General features: G+C 36.1%; 1 protein-coding gene across 3 annotated transcripts in view; it reads left to right on the forward strand.

Annotated features, from left to right (window-relative positions):
* Sytl5 (synaptotagmin like 5) overlaps window positions 1-25,157 on the forward strand; it is a 232,509-nt gene that overhangs the window by 111,402 nt on the left and 95,950 nt on the right. For 2 of the 3 annotated variants that reach the window (XM_033760417.1, XM_033760419.1), the window contains exon 2: window positions 12,551-13,035. In XM_033760417.1, coding sequence (XP_033616308.1) covers window positions 12,917-13,035 — 119 coding nt within the window. In that variant the 5' untranslated portion in view covers window positions 12,551-12,916. Of the gene's footprint in view, window positions 1-9,326; window positions 9,393-10,173; window positions 10,199-12,550; window positions 13,036-25,157 lie in introns of all 3 variants that reach the window. The other variant, XM_033760418.1, reaches the window with a different exon arrangement.

Consider the following 25,157-nt stretch of genomic DNA (forward strand, 5'->3'; position numbering starts at 1 on the left):
GAGAGAGAGAGAGAGAGAGAGAGAAACACCATATAAATAAATAGGCAGCACTGGTGTTTTAGTAGGGCACAATTAGGTCTGCCTTTATGTGCCTCTAGACTAATTAGGAAAGGTTTAAATTTACTCAGATAATTCATTTAAATATTGATAATTGTTCTGATAAATATTTTCCAAGCCTTAGTCCAAGTGTCTGCTTTGCTTTCTGACATATAGAATCAGTCCCTATTTCTTGAATTTTCTCTGCCCTTCTTGTCTATCACTTTATATTATTTATTCATCTACTTTTTCACTACTTTCTCTCATGTCTCCTTTTCCTCTTTTTCCCCTACACTTTGGATCTTCCTACAAGTTTAGCATTTAGCCCATACCATATTGCTTTTCCCTCCACCTATGGCTTTTCATTGTAGTTTTAAGAATCATCACTAAGTGGATGCCTATTTCCCGATCGTATCTTTCCATCTGTTATATGTTTTTTCACTTGCAAATCCAACTGTCACCTGCTGTTCATCACAATTGTAGCAAAACTAATCCATTTTGTGTCAAACCACAGTGTTTCTGCTAATGACATTGAAGATCGACTCGTTTCTCACATTTGAAACCTTCGAGCCAATTTTGCTTCTAATTTTTCCTTTGATCTCAATATGCAAATCACTACCAACTCCCTTCATTTCTTGTATCACACTATATCTAACAGTCATCCTTTCTCATCTCTTTTCTTTTTTTTCTCTATTTTCTCATCCTTTCCTCCCTTCGTACAAGAACTGTCCAGAATTCAAGATCTTCCAAAAAAAAAAAAGTAAAATAAAAGCTGGGGATTTAGCTCAGTGGTTCTGGCGCTTGCCTTGCAAACGCAAGGACCCAAGTTCAATCCCCGGTACCAAAAAATAAATAAATAAATAAATAAATAAAGTAGAATTCAAGATCTTGATCAAGCCCAACTTCCACCAGAAAGTCCATACCTAATGGATATCTTGTTTTTGTAACTCCTGGAAACAGAATGAGGAGGATGGTAGAAAGAACACAGCCAAAGCTCCTAATTCAAGTTCTGATCCTACCATTCATTGCCTCCATCAGATTCCTCATAGTCACCCTGTCTCACACATTGGACACGAGGAGCAAACCATTTTGAACTGTGACGTGCTATATAAATATAATGTGTTTATTAGAAAAATAAATGAGGAGCAGCGCTCAAAGCCCTGAGGTAATAACTACTCAGGTCTTAACTACTGAGTATATGGGTTCACAGCATGGACTCTGCATCCAGATAACCTGAGGATCAATCCCAGCTCTACTGTGATTCTACCTTTATCAACTCTATTATTATCAGCTATGTGAAATTGGGAAATTTTAGTTAGCTTCCCTGTTCTTGAGTTTCCTCGTTTGTAAAATAGGAATAATAATAGTTTCTACTCATAGGAGTGTTTTAGGATTGAAACGGCTAAAAGATGCACCATACTTGAAAACCATGTCAGCACAATGCTCTTTAAGCACAGAAGAGGTGGTGAGGGCCAGTGAGGCTAGGTGTAGTTGCGAAGTGAGAGCTGGTTGTTAGAGCAGGAGAACCAGATGAGGGTCAGCTGCATCAGGCAAGGAAATGCAAAACCACAGGGTGGACACTTGTTCCTAACCCAACCCATTATTAGTCATATCAGAAATGATCTTGGTATCTGCGGCAGAACTGAGCAAAAACACACTATGGAGACATCAACATTCAGAGAAACCATTTGGGGCTCCAGAATGGGCCCATTTCAAACACATAGTTTGGTTAAAGAAAAAAAAGTGTTGAATAGTTTTTCCTTTAGTCATGAAATAATGTCAGTATGTCATGGAATCAAAATGTTAGTATGGAAAGGTTTAAAAAGTAGACACGTGTGTCCTCCATAATCCAAAGATCCCATTCTTTAAGAAGAGCTTTCTAGTGTTTCAGAGTGCAGGAGTCCTTAAAAATGCCATTCTTTTCAATTCATAGAATCACTTCTTAGAGTGTGTACTTTTATTAATATGTAGTAATTCCACTTTCTTTTTCATATTAAGAAAGAAAAAATTATACTTAGAATACTCTAGGGGTTAAGTGCTTTAAAGTTTTTTGTTGCTTGGATTAGTTTGGTTGTTTTATTTTTTTTATCAAAAAAAATTTTAATTTTACTTTTAACAAAGTATTGAAAGCTACTTCAGATCTTGAATCACATTTCACCCAAAGCTTTTCTTTTCTTTTTTTTTCAGCTTTAATTGAGTTTATTGGTACATTTTAGGGATACAGTACAGTTACATTCATTGTTGGGATCTTGTACCTTTACATGACAGGTCTTGGTTCTCATTTTTCTCTTTACCCCTGCCCTCCCTTCACCCCCCCCTCCCCTCCCCATCTACAAACACTTTATTTTCATCTTTTCATTTTCTCACATTTTTTTCTTTTCCCTTATTACCCTTCCACTACCCATCCCACCTTCCCTACACCTTTAGCTCCTTTCTTCCCATTTAGAAATGGGAAGAATGGTTTGGTTGTTTTATTTTGATTTTTGTTTGTCTGGTTTTTAAGACAGGTTCTCACTACACAGTCCAAGCTGGTCTTGAACTTGCTATGTAGTCCAGGGCTGGCATCTAACTGTGATCCTCCTGCCTCAGCCTCGTGAGTCCTGGAATTACAGTGTGCCTTTAATGGCCATCAAAACTTGCTTTTAAATTATTTAACTAATTTAATCTTCACAAGAAGGCCATGAGATAGACATATCTTCATTATCCCATTCACATAAGAATAAACTAAGGAGCATAAATATCATGCACAATTAATCATTAATCAGGCCAGATTTCAAAACCAGTCAGACAGCACCAGAACTCATATTCTCAGACATCGAGTGACAACATCTCAGCACTTTTGGAGTTCTGGCCTGCATGTTGTAGCTCCAGTTTTCCTTGACAAGTGCCATTAAATGTTTGATAATTTTTTACAATAGATGAAATTTACTTAAATAATAGGTATCACCAATATGCAGTAATCCTATGAAAGAAGAGTATGGTTTTTCTCATCCAGAGTTTTATATTTGAGCATCAAAAGTCTGAAATACTGATGCTTTCTATTGTTCTGTGCTTACATCATGCTGCTGGGGATGGGGATATATATTAATGCATTTTCATTTTCGTCTTTTCTTTGCTAATATTTCAAAATTTCACATTGGTTTTGGGGGTTGGCATTTTGTTCTGTTTCCTATTTTATTTCATTATTCTAAAATTTTAAATTCATGGGATGGAATTATGATTTACTATGACACATACTAATAGAAAAATTAAGTTAATTTTTTAAAATAAAAATTTAAATGGTCTTTCTACATTTACATAATGACTCTACATATTTATGAGGCACACTTTTTTTTATTTTAATTACCTTTTGTTCATGAAAATGTTCTTTCACCTTAATTTTTAATCTTCCTCTAAGCATTATTATCTACAAAGAAATGTTTTCTTCATTTCCTCTTTATTGAAAAAATATTAAAATCAAATTCACCTTTGCTGAACCCTTAATAACCTCACTCATTTCTAAGTAAGCACAGTACCATTTGTAACTCTTGTTAAAGTTTTAGTTTCTAATCTTTGTACTAGCCAAATTATTCCAGATAATTTGATTTAATCATTGTAACAAAATGTCAGAAAACACTCTGTTCCTACATTAAGAACATATCCAATTCATTTAAGGGTTTGGAGTACCCATAAATAAACTTCAGTCTCATTTTCATTTTGGTGTTGTGCAGTCAGAAAATATTTCAGAGAGTATTGGGACTTAGAGGGAAACTAAGAAAATGAATTTTATAAACAAACCTCAGATATATACCATTCTAAAGCAAGTAAAATAGCCAAGACCAAATAATATAGTTTTTTAATTAAAATGTTTATTTTAATGTAATACAAGTAGATATTAATAAAGAAAATAGAAAAGCAGATTTATGAAAAGACAATTTTTCATAACAAAATAGAGAATAACAAAGGTGAATACAGTGTATATCGTGATCTTAAAAGAACATTTTCATATGCTAATCTATCTCTCAACACATTTCCTAATATTATCCTTTTTTCTGCATAAAGCATTTTAATTATTAACAGAATATCTCACATTTGGTTTAATAGTTTTGAAAAAATTACTTAATGCTGACAGTATTTTCTAAGAATGGCAGTGGCAGACTTCACCAAAATATAGATGTCATGGGAAGTAGGGATGTGTGTTTAAGAATCAACTTGGCATATAGCCACCAAATAATGACGTTCCCATGTTCAAACTTGGAATTTAAATCTAAATATACTTTTACAGGATTACAAAAATGAAAGTTTAGCAAGGGCCACTTAAAATACATTGCAAGGTCATATCAAATACGTTTAATTCAAATAACAGAGTACAGTAAAGTCTATTTATATGTCCTCCCTAAAGCAAGGTATAGACAGCAATTAAGTTAGCATGTGATTAAAATTTTGAAGTTTATTGTATTAGATCAAGCGATGGACTATCAAGGATGAGTTTTCAAACAAAGCATTAAAAGCCTTGTGCAAAACAGATATTTTTCCAACTTTCAACAAATAATGGTATATCCAATCATGTGCCCACAGAAAGAATGTATGATTTTTATGTTGCACATTCTAATTAGAATAAGATGTGAACTAAAAATGCAGTTTGTAATGAGGAATCACCTCCTTCTAATTCAGGCTAGCATAGAAAAACTGCTATTGATCTTAATCTCAAGAAAGTGCAATCAGTCATGTCGAAAACAATAAAAAGATTTGAATGATCTGTTTTCACTAGCCATGTTCTAGAAGGAAGAATTTAACTGGTTTCAAACCATTCACAGTGACCATCTAATTGCATTTGCTGGCCATTACAGAGTTTGAGTTCTGAACACAGGAAGGTTTTTTCTAAACAAATACACAACAAACTAAACAGCTATTGATTTTCTTTCAGGTGAATTCCTCTCTAAGTCTTATTGTTCTTATGAATAATAGTTATGTTTGGCTTTACTTTTTATCTTATTGAGTTTACTGGTACATTTTAAGTATGCAGTACAGTTACATTCATCATTGGGATCTTGTACCTTTACATGGCAGATCTTGCTTCTCATTTTTTCCCCATACCTTTGCCCTCCCTTCACCCCTCCACCCTCTATTTGGCTATATATTTAAGCACAATAGGGTATAACTAAAAATTGCTCTACTGCAACCTACGGAGTAGGTTCTTGAACAGGAATTAAATCTAGTAAAAATCTTTCATTATATTGAGAAAATTGTCGAACCTATGAAACAGAGGCTGAAAGGTAGGTCTAATACTGCTACTACTACTAATTGCCCACACTTTCTGAAGATTTACCATGAATACTCAACCTTGTCCACAACTAAAAATTTCAGAGTCTAGATTTGAAGCAGAGTTCTTGTTCCTGTATCAGTATTACCTTGTTCAAGTTAATTAACTTCTTAAGTCATCTTTCTAGGATCTGTTCTCCTACTGGCCCAATTTCTACATGGGTCCCTGGATCTCAAACGTACCCAATCTATGCTACTATCTGCACAGCTGTCACTGATCTGGCTTTTCTGTTTTATTTCCTCCATCTCTGTTAGCCATATTATTATCAACATTCCTAGGTTTTACTCCAGTTTTATTAAATCAGAATCTTTGGATATGCACTCTCAGGAATCTATTTTTAATCAAACCCATAGCTATTCTTGTATATAATAAAATCTAAAAACATTTGCAGTTCCCCATGCTCAAGACCTCAATCACTCTCTTTCTTCTTAATACTACACCCATCTAGTGGATCAGTGAATTTTATTGAGATCATTCCCCAATATCTCAAGAATGATCCTTGTTTCCTTTCCCATTAATACAGTTTTAGTTCTTAGTCTCTCTCTGGCACTCCTGCAAGAGTCTCATTGTCTACATGGCCTGTACCCTGTCTTTCAGCCAGTCACTGTGTAGTGCTGCTCTTTCAAAACACAACCCTAAAATTGAAATCCAGCTATGGTATTCCTTAGCTTAAAAACATTCAGCATCTTGATAGTGTGGGAGTACTATTGAGACTATTAAAGGTCCTGAAACTCCTTCTTCAAATAAAATCCTAGGAAATCCAACTTACAGATCAATTGAAAGCAGGCCTGTTCTGCTGGAAGCAAGGATGGGCTCTACAGTCTTGGCTACAACCCTCCCCTGCTGTGTTTCCCAAGAAAACATTCCTGAAGATTTCATTTCAAAAATACTTGGATAAAGCCAAGATGCCTCATTTAAAAACAAAATTCCTCTTTCCCTGGCACCCACCTTCCTCTTACCTCTCTGTGTTTGATCCAGCCCTCAGGCTGGGGTTATTCACTATTTTCTGGGCTGGACATGTATTCTTGTGACTCTTTATATTTGCTTTTGTTTACAACCTACAATCACCTATCTCTTCTATTTAATTGTTCTTTTCTTCATGTTCTCAGAACCAATGTTGGCATTTATGATTTTTTTATGTTTATATCTATGTGCTTTAGAATGCAATCAGGCCCCTTGAGAACAGGACTCAAACTTTCTTTATGTATGCGTCCGTTAGATCCAGACAGTTTCCGACACAGAGTTTCATACATGTTTATTGCATGAGCATTTATATCCCCTGTGACTGATTCTGTCCATTCTTTTTGGAATTTTTTTTCAGACTGAACATGTCTTAGTAAATCTAGCATTACTTTAAAAATAGATGTATTAAATGCAAGGCTCTACTGCCCTGCCCTGTGATGCTCCTAGTATTCTTTTTCTGTTCAGTGGCCAGTCATGATGATACGTGGATATGTGCATGGCATGTCATGTGTGTCACATGCAGTGGCACTGCTATAGCTGAAATGTAATTTTGACAGAAATGACATTTGCTGGGTTTTCATGTACTACTTTTTATGTATCCATTGTAAAAACATGCAAATAGAGAAAGTTGTAAATGTATTAAAACAAATTCATAACTACTCAGAGATAGAACTAGTATGTACATGGCTTCTTTTTAGTATTTAGGTTATGTATGCATTTAACACTATTAGAATCACATTTCATTAGCAATTTTATATGCTGGCTTCTTCACTTTCTTTCATATTGTGAACCTTCCTGCATGTTATCATAGTAAAAGAATGTTCTTATAAAATTTAACTTTTCAAAGTAATAGCTAAGATTTATAATTCTTCATGGAAAGTTTAAGAAGTCAGACCTTTGATTATATTCTTAGTTTTTTTTATTTTTTAGTGTGTTTTTAATAAAAAGGAATAGAGGTATATTTGGTGGGGGGCTTTTATGTTTTTTATTGGTACGTGTTTGCAGTACATACTGATTACATGGGTACATGTGCATAACACGTCTTGACTCCTTTTTCACCCCTTGCCCTGCCCCTCCCTTCTCGATTTCCATCTGTTAGTCCCCTTTCCTTTTGCAAAAATCTTATCTCCCTGTTTCATATTATCTTTCTTTTAATTTTCTCATTCATTTATTTATACTTTGGGTTTCTCATATAAGAGAAGCAATAATATTTAGGCTTAGGTGTTTGATTTATTTTGCCTAAACTTCTGGCTTCAAGGTGAGTCTATTTCGCTACAAATGAATCAAATATATGTTCTTAATGTCAGAATAGTAGTCTATTGTATATAAATACCACCTTTTCTTTAGTTTGATCTTTATTTATACTTTGGTTTTTTTGGTTTTTCTTTTTGTTTTTTGGGTTTTTTGTTTGTTTGTTTGTTTGTTTGTTTTTTGAGACAGGGTCTCACTATGTAGTTGAGACTGACCGGGAACTCACTATGTAGCCCAGGCTGGTCTCAAACTCACAGTGATCCTCCTGCCTCAGCCTCCCAAGTGCTGGGATTACAGGTGTGCACCACCATGCCCGACTGTACTTTACTTTTTGACCGATCCATTTTAATGATATATCTCTAAGCTTCAGTAACAAACAAAAGTAAAGATATGAAGTGGTCTCAGTATGAGAGTGGCAGTTGTCAGATTTGTGCTTTGGAGCGATCTCATATGGAAGAGCAAGAATGGAGACAGAAAACTTTGAAGAACTAAGGTGGTGTAACACAATCCACAACATGTCTGAAACCCAAATCCACTATTGCCTACACTAACCAACAACCCCCCGCAATATCCCTGGTGCTGGTAATGTCACCTGTATTCTTTTAGGATCAGAATTTGGGGGGGCATATTTCCCTCTTACTTCTAAACCCAGTCACTAAATTTTATTGCTTTTAAAGATTTTTAAAGATATAAATACTATACAGGTATATGAACATGTCCAAAAAAATAAACAGAATGAAATAAGCTTCTTTTCATCCCTTCTCAAACTCCTGACAATCCAACTCCAATCCCTTTATGAAACATGATTCAAAAAAAAAACATGATTCACAGATTAGTACCCATCATCCTTACCTTTTCCTATATATCCATATGTATTATATATGAATATTTAATGTGTTAAACCTATATGTATTCGAAAGCACCTCTTCCTATTTTTGACTAACAATGTAAATTAGATATTTTTCATATATTTTTGTTTTTGGTACGAGGGATCAAACTCAGGACCTTGCGCTTGCGAGGCAGGCAGCAGAACCACTGAGCTAAATCCCCAGCCCAGACATTTTTCATATTAATGTATTTTAAATACTTAGTTTATAAAACACACCATGGTATTTCTGTAACTTTAGTCTATTGCAAATTTTTCACTATTGATAAATATATACAATATAAATGAATCTTCTAATTTTTCTTTCAAATCTTTATCTCTTGAATTTGGTATTTAAATTTTCTCCTAACTAATATTTTAAGGATAAAAGTAGTCCTCTGTTTAACATCAACTAAATGACACTAAGAACCAATAATATCATTTTCCGAACTGAGAGTTCTGTGAAAATGTGCAATGAATATTAAAGTATTAAAGATTATGAGAAGCTCTGTAGAAGAAAATATTTACCTTGGTTGAAATTTACATATCCAAATCTTTGTAAGACTACTGAACTTTAAAAAAAAAATCATAGAACATCTAATAATATCTTCTGGGCAAGTCTTAACTCAAAATGCGACTCTTGAAGCATCAATATAAAGTCTGTAGTACTATTAGTTGGCCTTCTTATTGTTTAGAGAACCAATACTAATACATTTTTTAAAAAATCTAGCTGTGACACTCCCATTTACCATACCATGCAGAGTAGCTCATGTGAAAAGAAACTGCTCTATTGAAAATAAATGCTTGCAACTCCACAGCATCTGCTCAAGTCTCCCATAGCAAGAGTATTATTTGTTTCCTTCTTCTCACAGTATCTGGATCTCTCAAGCAGTTCTCATTTTTTAACAGTCATGTGAATTCTGTGGTATTCCAGTTACAGCTGTCCTGCAGGATGACTGCTGATCTATCTGAAAGGTATCCTTTGATGATTTGTGCCTACGTTATTTAGCTCATACTCCAAATATCCCTGTAAGAGTGCTAAGATTCATCTAACTGTTGTGTTGTCAAAAAGTAATACATAATGGGGCTGGAGGTTTAGCTCAGTGGTTCCATTGCCTTCCTTTCAAATGCATGGTCCGGAGTTCGATCCCGGTTCAAAAAAAAAAAAAAAAAAAAGGTAATACGCAAAATGGAAATTAATTTTGTTTTTATTAATTTCATTCCAGACATGCCCAGAAACATTCTATTTTTAACACTCCCTTTGGAGTACCCAATAATCAAATATATTCATATGTACTCTTGTCATTGATCTCAGATATCAGCGCCTGTTACTTTAAATGTGTGTCACTCGTGTTGGGTGATAGAACTGTCACCTGGGCAAATGTTCATACCATGGATCACTCAAATCATACAACTAATTGCCTATGATAAAATTTCATCTTCTTCCAGATTCTTCTTTGTAGGTTGGCTTCTAATAGTTTTCCCTTGGGAAGTGAATGTTCTCGTCCTGCCCACAGAGTCCTGTGTTTGGTTCAGTATGAACCCATGTCGCATCTGCTCATTTATAATCATCAGCCCCAGTTCAAGTATTTTTATAGCTTCCTACTCCTTGAATAACATCTGAATACAATTCTGTAGACTATTCATGTAGGAAATTATAAATCTGACCTTTCAAACATAAAATATTTCTTAAGTGAACCAGACTGTAATAGTTAGATATTCATTCACTGAGTCTCCAATTATTTTTTCCTTCCAGCATCAAACCATATGGGACACAGAAGGTATGAAAAAACTAATTGTGTTCTTTATTTGAGGAAATAACAGTTGACAGTTATGTAAATCCTAAACATTCCATTCTACACTAACCTTGTTCTTTTCTGTTCATTGCAACTGTAGGGCCTTCTGTTCTCTGTTGCATCTAGGGTTTTGGAGATGGAAACGTTCTAACAAATCCTAACAATCAGCAGTGACTCAAAATCAGAGGGGACTACCTTTTGGTGTGTAGGAAGCAATTCAGTTTGAGTCATTTCAGCAAAATTCTGGTTGGGTGCACACTATAACAGACACATAGGGACTTTGAAAAGTTAGGGAACTTCTGGACAAGATCCTGTCCTTTCAGATCTAGATTTTGAGGTCAACCCAATCTTCTGGTTTTGCGAAGCCTCTATGACAGCCCTTGAGTAGTATCTAATTATGTCTGGAATCCTGGAGAGAACCAAGCAAACCACGTGTAACTTGCATGCAGATTATAGTGCATAGACCTGCAGGAAGCTGATAGACAGTGACTTAGGATGATGCTCAATTAAAAAATTCAGCAGCTCACCTTAAAAGTCACCATTCTCAAATGGGTGTACAGAGAATCCAGGTAGCAAACCAATGAAATATGCTGAAAAGCCAAGAAAGATAGAAAGCCCTCCTCCTCCTCCTCTTCCTCCTCTTTCTCTTTCCCCCTCTTTCTCCTCCTTCTCCCTCCCCCCTATCCCCCTCTCCCTCTTCCTCTTCCTTTTCCTCTTCCAATGATACCGAGGATTTAATCCAGAGCCTCATGCATGCTAGGCAAGTACTCTACCTTTGAGGTATATGCTCAACCCTTTTTGTTTTATTTTTGAGACAGGATCTTGCTAACTTGCCTAGGCCAGCCAAGAACTGGTTATCTTCCTATCTCATCCTCCCACATAGTAGGGATTACAGGTGTGCACCAAGATTGCACTTGGCACTGGAAATCTTCTTCTGTTAACAAGGGGGTAGTTTTAAAAACCTCTATTTTGCATATAGTAGTGCCCCCTTATCTGTGAAGGATGTGTCGCAACACCTCCAATAGATGCCTGAAAGTGCAGATAGTACCAAAAATATATTACATTCACACACACACACACACACACACACACACACACACACACACATACACAATTTTTTCCCTATACGTTCTGCGGTGTTGCCATATCATGCCAGAGTTACTCTGTCCTTCCATGTTTTATGATTCTTTGTATGATGTCTTCTTTGTACCCCTGATTTTGCATCTGGGACTATTATTCAGTAAGATAAGGATTACTTGAACAAAAGCACTATGACAGGGATGAACAAGTTGTCTAACGGGCAGGCACCATACATAATGTATACCCACTGAACGAAAGGAGGACTCATATCCTGAACAGGACAGAATGGGATGGCACAGGATTTCATCACACTATTCAGAACATCACACGAGTTAACACTTCTGAATTATTTCTGTAACTTTTTCAGGTGGCAGTTGACTGCAGGTAACTGAAACTGCAAAATCAAGACTAATAGGGCTGGGGATTTAGTTCAGTTGTGCCACCACCTGCCTCACAAGTGCAAGTTCCTGAGTTTGATCTTGGTACCACCCCGCCAAAAAAGTAAGACTACAGATAAGGGGGACTAGTATACATAATGGATGTCTGGAAAGATTTATGAGCAACCATATAAATCATTTGTCATAAACTCTTTACTTCAGAGTAAAACATTAGTCAATGAAGATAAAGGCCTCGTGTTCACCTCTCTGATTGCATGTCTCTTTGTCCCCCAGAGATAAACATGATCTTGACTTTTTCATGCATTCACTTAAACTTATACTACAAATGTATGTCCTCCTAAATTAAATATAATATTTTACAAGTTATATTCTGGATATATATACAAACATTCTGCGTGATTTTAAGTGTAACTTAATTGTTTTTCATTCAGCATTTTTGTGAGATATATTTAGGTCGATACCTAACAGTTGAACCAGCAGTGCTTTTCATGCTGCGGTTCTAGTTGTGGGGAGAGAAAGGAAGGAGGTAACTGCTTTAGGGCCCTGACCAGTGTACTTAACTGTCCCAAAGTGGTGACCAAGTTCAGCTGTGAGGAATGATTGCATCTGGCTGGCAGAGGAAGCTAATTATAAAGGAGGAAACTGAATTTGCATAGAGAACCTGAAATGGACTCAATATAAATATCAGCTCATGATTTACAAAAACACAAAACAAGTATTTGATAAATGCAAGCTTACTGATTTAAAAATGTTTTTGAGTTAGGTGTATCGATGTTTCAAAAATTAGATAGTTCTACAAGTGCTTTGGGAAAAATGGCCTGATTAATTTTTCTCTCCTTCGTTTTGTTTACTTTTTCAGTGTTTTCTACGTTCTGTCCCAGGAATATGATTCCTGCCCTGTAGCTTTATGAAGGATTGAAACTGAGCATCATTAGTGGAACTCAGCTCCTGCCTGACTGGACATCACAGCAGAGACTTTGGAAATCTTTTTCAGTTAAAACAATAATGACTTTTTGGGAATGTAATCTCAGCAAAGCATGCTTTTGCTGTAGCCTGAAAGAATACCTAGCTACCATCAGCAGTTCTGCAGAGGCCTTCTAAAAACCACTTTACCTGAACAACTGAGTGACTCTGGGTTGGTTGAGGTTAACCTTAGCAATTGTATATATCAATTCACTTTCTGGAAAATTCAATCACTGCTACTCAGAGCTGCTGCTGAAATATCATGTCCAAGACCTCAGAGTTCATCAATCTCTCATTTTTATTAGATCATGAAAAGGAAATGATCCTTGGAGTCTTGAAGAGAGATGAATATCTGAAAAAAGTGGAGGAAAAGAGAATAAGGTAATATCTTTTTATTGTCTTAGCCTTCCTTGACTGGTTTCTGTTTGTCCTAGGCACTTTATATCAGAAATGGGGTAAATGCAACTGCACTGGAGACGAATGTTGGTCAGGTACTGGTCTCCAGAAGTAGCCCCAATACTGGAAAACATCTTTGGCACTTCCCCCTATAGCCAGGCAGTAGTATGGAACTGAGCTAATAATGCAATGTTGATGAGAATACTCATCTACTAATAACACCACAGTAGATAAGAAGAGGAACTACTCAAATCTGAGTACCAACTCTGATGTGTATTAGTCGCATAACTCTGAGCAAGTTACTGGCTGTAGTTTGCATGTGGACTCTCCTAGAGGGCCATGTGTTTAAAGGCTTGGTTCCCAGCCTGCAGTGTTGTTAGGAGGTGATGAAATCTTTAAGATATTGGTCCAGTGAGAGATCTTAGGACCCTTGCAGATGTGCCCTTGTGGGATTGTGAAGGCTGGTCTCTGTCTCTCATTTGCTTTCTGGACACCATGAAGTGAGCAGCCTGCTCTGCCACATGTTGGACCGCGAGGTACTGTGCCACTGTAAGTCCAAAGCAACAGGGACAGGCAGCCATGGGCTGAAAAATCTCAGACCTTGAGCCAAAATCAAATTTTCCTCGTTTTAAGTAGATTATATCAGGTATTTTGTTACAGTGACAGAAAACTAACACATTTCTAATTACTGCCCATACCTTGATTTCCTCATAGGTAAATCAGGAATAATAATAGCACCTACCTTATAAGATAGATGTAAAAATCGCAGAAGATGATATATATGTGATGCCTGACACCTGAGTGTCAATAAATGTTATTTATTTGTTTGTTTGTTTGTTTTTGGTACTGAGGATTGAACTCAGGACCTTGCACCTGTGAGGCAGGTGATGGCACCACTTAGCTAAATCCCTGACCCAATATTAGCTATTATAGATTTGCAACGACTTTCTCAGGTCAGTCTTACTGGGGATTTGCTAGAATAAGAAAAAAACGAATCTGGAAAATGAAAGGTTCACATGGTATTCCCAAATCATTTTAATTTCTTGAAATAAGAGTCTGTATGAGGAAAGTTGAGTAATTGTGGCATAGTTGAGTCTCGTATTCATTTTAGGTAGGCCTGGGGTTTAGCACGTTCCCTAGGTATGACCTCACCTATAGTTCAGCCAGCATCCATTCTGACTGGTTGCCTAATCTGCTCCAAATTGTTACATCATCATCCTGATTGGCTACAACATGCATTGATTATTTGCTGTGTGTACTGCTCTAGTTAAGCCAATATATTTGGTTATTACATCTCACCCCTGAAAAAAAGTACATGCATAAATACATATAAAGAGAATTCCTTCCTTGGTCACAGCCAACTGTGCAGTGTGTAGCTTTTATATCTTGTCTGTTCTCCAAAGTATAGTATGAATCTTCTGCTTATTGGTTTATTTTATTTTTTGGTGTTGGAGGTGGGAATTGGGGCCTTGTGCATGACAGGCAAATGCTACACTACTGAGCCATACCCCAGTCCATGACAGGCATGATTATTTTACTTGAGCAGAAAATTTATCATGTGAAATAGGAAGAACAGGGCTAAAGGTGTAGGGGAATTGGGAAGGGTAGGGGAAAGGAAATAAGGGGAAAGAAAAAAATGAGAAAGCAAAAAAAATGGAAATATAGTTTTTGGAAATAGGGAGGGGAGGAGGGGGTGAAGGGAGGGCAGGGACAAGGGGAAGAAATGAGAACCAAGACTTGTCATGTAAAGGTACAAGATCCCAATGATGAATATAACTGTACTATATACCTAAAATGTACCAATAAACTCAATGAGAGAAAAAATAAAAATTTATCAAGATGTATCTTTATATGTCACAAAAATATTCAATATTCTTGAAGCAACTAGGATCCTGAAAATTGGAACTATATTGAAATATTATGATTGCTATTTATTTCCTAGTTAAGAGGCTATCATGTTCCTTTGTACTATTCCAGGATATTCAATCTGGAAGAATGTAAGGCTTCGATCAAAATGATTGCATTTTTTTCTATAATTAGAATTCATGTGGCAACAAAATGTAATTAATCATTTTAAAGAAACCAGAAAATATATTTTCAGCATTAGTGATCCAGTCATGAAGGTGACTAAAATTTCTAAAGTGCTGCCAAGAGTTATATTGTTTGTTTGTTTCTTTGTTTGTTTTGGTATCAGGGATTGAACTCAGAACCTTGTGCATACGAGGCAGGAGGCGGCGCCACTGAGCTAAATCCCGGGCCCAAAAGTTTTATTGTTAATGGGGGATGACATGTTAAGTACTTGTTGAGACTAGCCTTGGGGAACTTAAAAATCACTTTATTTAGGAAGAAATAATTTTATAAACATACCTCAGGAAAAATGGAAGCATAATTAATGAATGGAACTTTGTTCATTATATTCACATCTCTCCTTATCAATAACTTTTTAGAAATAATCTGTTATATTCCCATTCCCTTTACCCTTCTATTTTTCCCTTGTCTCCTTACTCACTAAATAAATGAATTCAGCCAAATCATGCAAAACACAACAGGACTGTCAAGGGTAATATCATTCCTAGCATTTAAAACTTCCTTGGTAATAGCAGAACAGTTGTGACTAGTATTAATTGTCTTGCATGACTGTGGTAAATAAGTTGTCTCATTTTGTTATGAGCTCACAAGATAGGAGCACAGGCTGAATGACTTAGGTTTGGCCAAGCTTAACTTCATGGATTGAGAAGTCATGCCAAAGTGGGCAGTATCATGTTTGGGGTACATGCCGTTGAATCACACATCCAGAATTAAAACCTTAGTTGCGCCATGAAAACTTTGGGCCCCTCTCACTTTGTTTTGTTCATTTGTTTTTACAGCACTGGGGACTGAATGCAAGGCCTTCTTACTGAGTGACATTCCCAATGCTTTTTATTTTTTAGTTTGATGCAGGGTCTCACTAACTTGCTAACTTGCACAGGCTAGTCTCAAACTTGTGGGTCTCCTGCCTCTGCCTCTGAAGAGTGCTGGGATTCCAGGCATGTACTGCCATGCCCAGCACCTTAGGTCCCTTTAGACAAGATATTTCTATAGATAAATGTGGTTTCCTCATTTGACAAAATAGGAATAATATTACCTATCTCCTAAGACTGTTGTTAGAACTGAATGAGCTAATACAAAAAACTTAGAATGGTGCTGGCAAAAATGTCAGCATTTAATTAATGGCAAGCTATCGTCATTATTCTTATCAGCGCTGCACTCCGATCCCCTGGGGTCCCTTTGTTAGAGCTGTGCTCTCATCTCTCAATTTCCTTTTACTTGACTTCTGAGGACCTGTATCTTCTACCCTTACTCAAGGGTTGCCTTTGTGTGACTACAGTTTCCCCTAAGATTAGAAATGCACAAGTGCCAAATAAATGAGTTTAAACTGAGAAGACCAAAGCCAATAGCTGACAGGTACAGAAACCCCTTGCCTCAAGGCAGGACACACACTGCAATGAAGCTTATGCTACAGAACTCTCCACAGGATCATACTGAATTTGGACGTCACCTAACAATTGCACCCTTGGTCAGCTCCTCCCCTGCCCTGTCCTGTCTCCCCTGCTCCCTTACAAATTTCCCCCGAGAGGACTTCATAGGTCACTTGCACAGAAATGTACCTCTCAGAATTAGCTTCTGGAGAATCTAGACACCAGAAAGCTTATATTACTGAAGTTATTGCTATTTAACAAAATTATTTTCAAGGAATATGAATATAAATATAGTAATTCTGCAGTGTGATCATTAAATGATTTTTGGTTCATTTGATATGTAAGTTAATTTATTATAACTTTTAGCATAGTTAATTTTTATCAGAATCATTGGGAATTGATACATTGATAAAGAAAGAACTAGGGTCACCACAGCCCAGACTTAAGACTAAGCTTGGTAAGACAGTATAATTTTTTATTGGCTTTTCACCCTTTATCCACCTCTGATTCTCCTTCCTTTTATTATAAGCTTTAAAACAACCTAAATCACTCAACACTGCTTAACTCTGACCCAATAGAACTGCTTGATAAATTCTGCAAGTAATTTTGACCACCTGCTTTATAATGGATACTATGCTGGATTTTGATTTTTTTTTTTTTTTTTTTTTTTTCCCAGTGATCGAACTCGGGACCTTGAGCTTGTGAGGCAGGTGGCAGAACCATGGAGCTAAATCCCCAGCTCTTCTACTATGCTGGATTTTGGAAGAAAGGCAGGATAATATAAAAGAAAACAGGAGTCTGGGATGATGGCCACAATTGTAATCTCAGCTACTTGGGAGGCTGAAGTAGGACCATAAATAAGTTCAAGGCAAGCCCAGATAATTTAGCTAGACCCTGTCTTGAAGTTAAAAGGGCTGGAGATATATCTTAGTGGTAGAATAACCCTGATTTTAGTACCTATTACCTCAAAAAACAATACAAAAAAACAGGACCCATGAAAGGTCTTAATATAGAATTCAGATTCTGTGGAATTCAAAGGGGGGTGGGTATTTTATCGCATTTAACTGAAATTTTGTATATCCTTCATTTGTTAGTGAAGGGAATACATCATAGTCGTATTAACTGTACCTGTGACTTTGTCACCAAGAGAAATCACAGTCTTGTTACACTGGTGATGTAATAAATATCTCAAAATATCATTTATGATACTCACTACTTTGAAATTATGATAACTATATCTTTCATGAAATTTTGTTGCTTAATGTATAAATAAAGCAACTATTGTAAGACAAATTGTTTTTAATATTTTAATAACAATATTTAAATATAATTTTCCCCTATAAATCTGTATAGTGCCTAATATGCACACAAACACATGATTTTTAGAAGGAATTCCTTAAGCTTCACCAGTCTAACAGGGACTCCATGACACCAGAAACAGAAGCTCTCAGTCTAGTGTGGCAGACAGATATGTAATAAACTAAAGACAGAGGGAAATCAAGCATGAACTGGAGGCATCATCCAGACGTTAGCAGAGGACACTGTCTTTGAAGATTGTATTAATTAGTGCTCCCCAAAGAGGCATAACAAATGGAAAGAATATAGATAGATAGATAATAGACAGATCATAATATTTATTATATAAGGAATTGGCTCATGTGATCCTGGAGGCTGAGAAGGTCAGACCCAGAAAAGCCTATGGCATAGTTTCAGTCCACTCCCAAAGGGCTTAGAATCAGGCAAATCAATAGTTTAAGTTCCAGTCTAAATCCAAAGGTCACAGGGTAAGAGAAACTGATGCCACAGCTTAACTACAGTTGACTTAGTCAGAGAGAGCATTCCGTATTACTATGCGCCTTACCCCATTCAGATCTTCAAAGGATCAGATGTGGACCACCTGTATAAGAAACACAGACTGATTCAAATCCAGAAACAACCATAAATATTGGTTAAGCAAGTATCTGGACACCTAGTGACCCAGTTAAGGTGTCACATATAATTAAGTAGCTCAAGGATTTCTATAAAATTTCCTGTATTCTTTAAAACCTTTTTGTGAATATGTAGCTAATCTTGGCTTTGGATCCCTATTTCTGTGGAATTCCCCCTATACCCTGGCATCTCGCCACTATTCCTTACTCTATCTTTACAAGGGCAACCCAGAAAATTAGTCTTTTTTTCCTAATATCTTCCTTAGTCATCAACACAAGGAATTTAGGTGTGTAAAAAATTTTACTGCAACAATAAAATTTGGTGCTACCTATTACAAGAATTGTTTTCACTATGCTACAGAGATATTCATATTTTGTGGGAGACTAGAGAATGAAGTAATTATGAAGTAAATGGAAATTGAAGGATCAGTTTGAGTTTTGCTTTGAAATAAGAAAAGAATTTGACAATTCTCAAATATAGGTCAATTTTATTTCAGCTGTCTACTGTGATCCATGAAACTGCCTTCAGATTCTGCCAACTAGTTTCTGAAGGAAGTAGAAGCTAAATGAAAATTTTAAGAATTATAGAGATTACCAAAAAAAACTGAAAAGTTAGGAAATTGGAGTTTGAGAAACAGGTTTACTATGTGCTTTTATTCAAGTAGGGTTTCCTTTGCAATGAAAAACATAGAAGAATGAAAAAGTGTAAAAGAAATGTATTGAATGGCTGAGCAGTACTCCATTTTATAAAAAGAAACACGTTTTCTTTATCCAGTCTCCAGCTGATGCTCACTTGGGCTGTGTCCCAGTTTGAGCTGTTACAAACGGTGCCACTGTAAACATGGATGTTCATATATTGCTCAGTATGAGTCTTTTAATTCTTTTGGGAAGATACCCAGCAGGGGAATAGCTGGGTAAATGGGACCACTAATCCCAGTTATTTAAGGTATCTCCGTACGGATTTCAACAGTGGTTGAACATTATGCCTGATGACCAAATGTGCTTCACAGTCAATATAGCACGGAAATGTGGCATTAATTAAGATGCTGCCATTACTGGGAGTACATGAAAGTGTTCTATACCCAGGAGGCACATGGCAAGCTTGATAATTACCTCTAAGCACGAATCACAGGCTGAGCAAGAGGCATCTGTCTACTACCACTGCATTCTAGTTTCATCAAAAAGCTCAAATAAATATGTTTTGTTTTCCTTTAGACCAAACAGGAAGAGCGGTAGGAGACATCTAGCACAGGTTTTGATTGTTAGACAGTAATAGAATGTTACATTTCCTCCATAGAGAACAAATCACTCCAACTTATGGGTGGCTCTAATGCAATGAAGAAAGAAGAGAAAATTGTTATGGAGAAAATTGAGCTATCGATGATAATTGTAAATGGAAAGAATACTGACATTTTGTGAAAACAAAGCAGAAATCACTGTTGATTACATCTGTCTTAGATTTTTCTAACTTTGAAAGAACTCAAACTAACATAAAGCATAGTAACTACTCAAAAGTGGCTCATTAACAAATTCTTATTCCACTTGATCTCCTGTATCTAAAAACATAGTTAAATGTTAATCTGCATGAAAATACTTCAGCCTATAAACAAATATTTACTTCTGCTGTTCATTTTTAGGCTTTTTCTCACTAAGGGCATGTCATTTCTGTCTGGCCATCATACATGAAAAGACAATTGCCTTTTCATTCTCTGTGGTACCTAATCTTGGGCCTTACATCAGTGATAGAGAGTTGCTTTATAGCATATATTTCTCTTTTCTCCTCCCCTATCCAAATCTGCTTTGCTCAGCTCCATCCCTAGAGGTTTTTGGCAACTATCATTGGTGTGAAGGCAGACATGAGACCAAAAATGGCCTGCTCAGACATATAGCTTAGATTTGATGGGAGGTTCTATCTCTCACTAGACATGTTCAGTGAAACGTGTGACACCAGTTACTGTTGAGGATGAAAGTCAGACATCAAAGGGAAGGATAAACTTGAGTCATTTGTAGGAAATTAGATGCACCCCGAGACCATAATGTTAAGTGAAACAAATCAAATGCACAAGCTTAAGTATCGCATGATTTCTCCTATAAGAGAAATCCAATACATAAATAAATTGTAGAGCAAAATAAAAGATAATAGGAAACACGGTGCAAGTTCTTTTGGAAAAGAGAAGTGGACCAAGAGATGAAGGGAAAGGAAAAGGATGGGAGAGGAAAGAGATTTTTTAAAAAGGATTAAGATATTTTATATACATGCAGAAACTCCCTGTAGTGAATGTAATCGTGTACTACAAACATGTACTGATAAAAGAATAGCTGAAAACTATTATCAACATCCTAATATACTAGAACCTTCCACACCCCTTGACTTCTCATTTAAGCAACAGACTTCCCTACTATTTATAGTAGTTTAAATCACATTTGCTGATGCGTGCAGCCAAAAGCATTTGGTTACAGCCTCAACTCTACATGTTATTTTCATTGTTGGAAAAGTAGATGAGCTGAGACACAATCTTAGTGCTTCTTGAATTCACAAAGAAGTTTGTAGTTTTGGGTCAGATTTTATCCAAGGTGTAGCCCAAGAGTCAGCATTTTTTTGTATGGTTGGTTGGTTGGGTTTTTCTGTTTTGTTTTGTTTTGTTTTGGGGAGGGGTGGGATCAAACTTGGACCTTGAGCTTTCTAGGCAGGTGGCAGCACCACTGAGTTAAATCCCCAGCCAAGTTTTTTGTTGTTGTTGTTTTTGGTTTTGTTTTTTTTTGTAAAGGGCCAGACAGCAAATACTTTAGGCTTTGCAGATCATTATATTCTGTTCTACATCTACTTTGCCATTGTAGTATGAAAGCAGCAACAGACTGTGTATGCAAGTGGGTATGTCTGAATTCCAATAAAACTTTATTTACAGAAACAAACAGAAGGATGACCTTTGGTGTTGAAGACAACATGTTAATAGATTCTAGTGTTGGAAAGACCTGCATACATATGATCGTTGGTGTTGAAAACCCCTTTTAGATTCTGGCTATGGGAATAACTGCATACATTTGAAATTCCTGTTAGCTATTGCAGGGAGGAGTAGGATCTCCATACTACAAAAGGTGGCATGGAGTTGGACTAGAGATGGCTATTACTGATAGATCCTAATTCCTTTTTTGTCCCCTTCCCCTTCAATCCCTCCAACTCTTGTTTCCCTTTCCATTTGCAAAAGCTCTTTTTCCATTTTTCCTCAATTCTTTTATCTCTTTTCCTTTCCCTCCCTCTAAGCCCCCTCCATCTCTTGTTTCACTTCCCAATTGAAAAAAATATCCCAACTTCCTATTATCTGTCTTTTATTTTGTTCTTCATTTATGTAGTGGGTTTCTCATATAAGAAGAACCATGCAATATTTAACTTGTGTGTCTGATTTATTTCAGCTAACTTTATTGTCTCCAGATGCATCCATTCACTTCTAAATGCTTCAACTTTATCCTTATGGCACAGTAATACTTCGTTGTGTATAAATACCACGTTTTCTTTACCCATTTATCTGTTGTTATACGTGTATGCTGTTTCCAAGATTTAAGTATTATAAATTTGCTGTTATAAACATGGACATGCAGGTATCACTGTAATATGATTGTTTTAACTCTTTTTTAGAAATACACCTAGAAGGAATAGCTGGATTAAATAAAATTTCTATTTTTAGTTTTTATGGAAATCTCCATATTGATTTCCATAGTGGCTGTACTAGTTTACATTTCCACCAACACTGTAGAAGGGTTCCTTTCCCCCCACAGCCTCACCAGTATATACAATTATTTGATTTCTTGATGCCAGCCATTCTTTCTAGAGTAAGATGGTATGTCAGTGTTGCTTTAATTTGTATTTCTCTAATGGCCAGTGATATTGCACATTTTTTCATTGGCCATCTGTACTCCTTCTGAGAAGTGTCTCTTCATTTCAGTCATCCATTTTTGGTTGGGTCTTTTATTTTAGGGAGTTTTTTTTCAGTTCTTTGTGTATTCTAGATGTTAGTTCTCTTTCTGAAAAATAGCTGAAAGAAGTTTTTCCCCCTTCTTTTAAGTTGTCACTTCACTCTGTTGGTTGTTTCCTTACTGTCCAGCACATTTTTAATTTGCTATGATTCCATTTGTTGATACTCAGTATTATTTTGGGGCCACTCTGGTTCTGTTCAGAAAGTCCTTGCATATGCCTATGTCTTCAAGAGTTTTACCTGCTTTATCTTCCACCAGATTAAGTATTTCTTTTTTAACATTGATATCTTGGATCCATTTTTATTTCAGTTTAGTGCAGGGTGAGATTTGTCCAGACTCAATCTTCTGCATATGGATATCCAGTCTTCTCAGTAGCATTTATCAAAGAGGCCATCTTTCCTCCAGTGTATGTTTTTGGCCCCTTTGTTTAAGATCTAATAGCTCAATGGGTTATTTCTGCTTCCTCTATTCTGTTCCATTGATTCACATGTCTGTTTTTGTGTCAGCACCATGAAATATTTTTTAATCACTATAGGTTAGCAATACAACTCCAAACCTTGAATTGTGATGCCCCCTGCTTTGCTATTGTTACCCAGAATTGCTTTTGCTATTTTGGGTCTCTTTGGGTTCCATGTTAATTTTTGGATTGTTTTCTCTAGATTTGTGAGAAATGCTGTTGGCATTTTGATTGGGACTGCATTAAGTCTATGTATCAGTTTTGGAACTACGGCCATTTTGACTATATTGGTTCTGTCTATCCAGAAATACGGATTATCTTTCCACTTTCTCATATCCTCTTCAATCTCCTTTTTCAGAGTGATGCAATTTTCATTGTAGAGGTCTTTTACTTCCTTGGTTAGGTTAATTCCTAAGTATTTGTTTTTTAATGCTACTGGGAATGGTATTGTTTTCCTAATTTCATTCACTGTGAGTTCCTTATTTTATTATATAGGGACACTGCTGTTTTTTTGAATGTTGATTTTGTATCCTGCTACATTGCTGAATTTGCTTATTACTTCCAGAAATCTTTTAGTGTAATTTTTTAGGTCTTGTAAGTAAAGGATCATGTCATGTAAAAATAATGATACTTTAACTTTTTCCCTTCCTATATGTAGCCCTATTATTTCTTTCTCTTGCCTGATTGCTCTGGCTGTTTTAATGTGTACATTGAACTGGAGTGCTGATGGTAGACATCCTTGTCTTGTTCTTGATTTTACAGGGAAAGCTCAGTTTTTCAACATTTAAAATAATGTTAGCAGTAATTTTCTCATAAATAGCTTTTATCGGATGGAAGTAAGGTCCTTCTATACCTATTTTCTTCATGATTTTAATCATGAATGGATGTTGGATTTCTGCATCAATTATTAAAATGATGGTGTGCTTTTTGTCTTTGCCTTCATTTAAGTGATGGATTACATCTATTGATGTGTGTGTGTTGAATCATATTTGTGTCCCTCTGATGAAGCCTACATGGTCATGGTGCAGGATCTTTTTAATGATGTCTTGCATTCTGTTTGCCAGTATCTTGTTGAGAATTTTACATCTATGTTCATGTAAGAGATTGGTCTATAGACCTCTTTTTTGGTAGATCCTTGTGTGTTTTTGAAATCGGGGTAATGGTTGTTTCCAGAAATGGCTTTGAGCATACTGCTTCCCTTTCAGTTTCTTTAGAGTTTGGGGAAAATTGGCTTCAGATTTTCCATAAAGTTGTTGCAGATTCTGCAGGAAATCTATCAGGTCCCAGGTTTTGCTTAATTTGTAGATTTGTTGTCACTGCTTCAATTTCATTGCCTGATACTGGATTATTCAGGAATTTTAAGTCTTTTTGGTTCAGTTTTGGTAATACATATGTGTCTAGGAATCTCTCCATTTCTTCTGAGTTCTCCAATTTATTTGCATACAGTTTTGTAAAGCAGTTGCGAATAATCTTCTCTATTTTAGCTGTCTCTGTTGTGATTTCACCTTTTCAAGTTCTGATCTGTGTCCTTTTTTTATTTTCCTTTTTTATTACATGCATTTGGACAGTGTGGAGGCCCCACCCACACCTTACTACTAGCTGTCATAGAAATGGACCAAAACTAAAAATTTTGGTTAACCTGGTATTTACTGACAGTTCTGACCAGTAAGCTGTCATTATCCATCTTATGCCTTTTGTCAAAGAGTAAAAATTAACAAGAATTCTTTAAACTGTTCTATTCTTTGTGCTGACTGAAAAAAAAAAAAACAAAGTTGCAAGTACATCACTTTTGATCTGCATAATTGGCTTTATAGAAATGAGCCACTAGGTAAGCCAGAGCTTGATATCTTCGAGAGACCATATACCCCAGACTGTCACTCATCTTTTAGTTTTATTTTTTTATTTTTTTTTAATTTTTTTTTTATTGAGTTTATTGGTACATTTAGGGATACAGTACAGTTACATTCATTGTTGGGATCATGTACCTTTACATGGCAAGTCTTGATTCTCATTTTTTTCCCCTTCCCTCTGCCCTCCCTTCCCCCCCTCCTCCCCTCCCCATCTACAAACACTTTATTTTCATCTTTTCATTCTCTCACATTTTTTTCCTTTCCCTTTTTGTTCTTCCCCTACGTATCACACCTTCCCTACACCTTTAGCTCCTTTCCTCCCATTTCTAAATGTCAGTAATCTTATTAGAATCTTATGCATTGTTGCAGAATATTCACACCAGGGAAACTATTTGGTATTTACACATGTGGGACTTATTTATTTCACTTAGGAGTATATCTT

This window comes from Fukomys damarensis, unplaced genomic scaffold (genome assembly GCF_012274545.1).
Source record: "Fukomys damarensis isolate Sample0158 unplaced genomic scaffold, DMR_v1.0_HiC HiC_scaffold_39, whole genome shotgun sequence".
Taxonomy (NCBI): domain Eukaryota; kingdom Metazoa; phylum Chordata; class Mammalia; order Rodentia; family Bathyergidae; genus Fukomys; species Fukomys damarensis.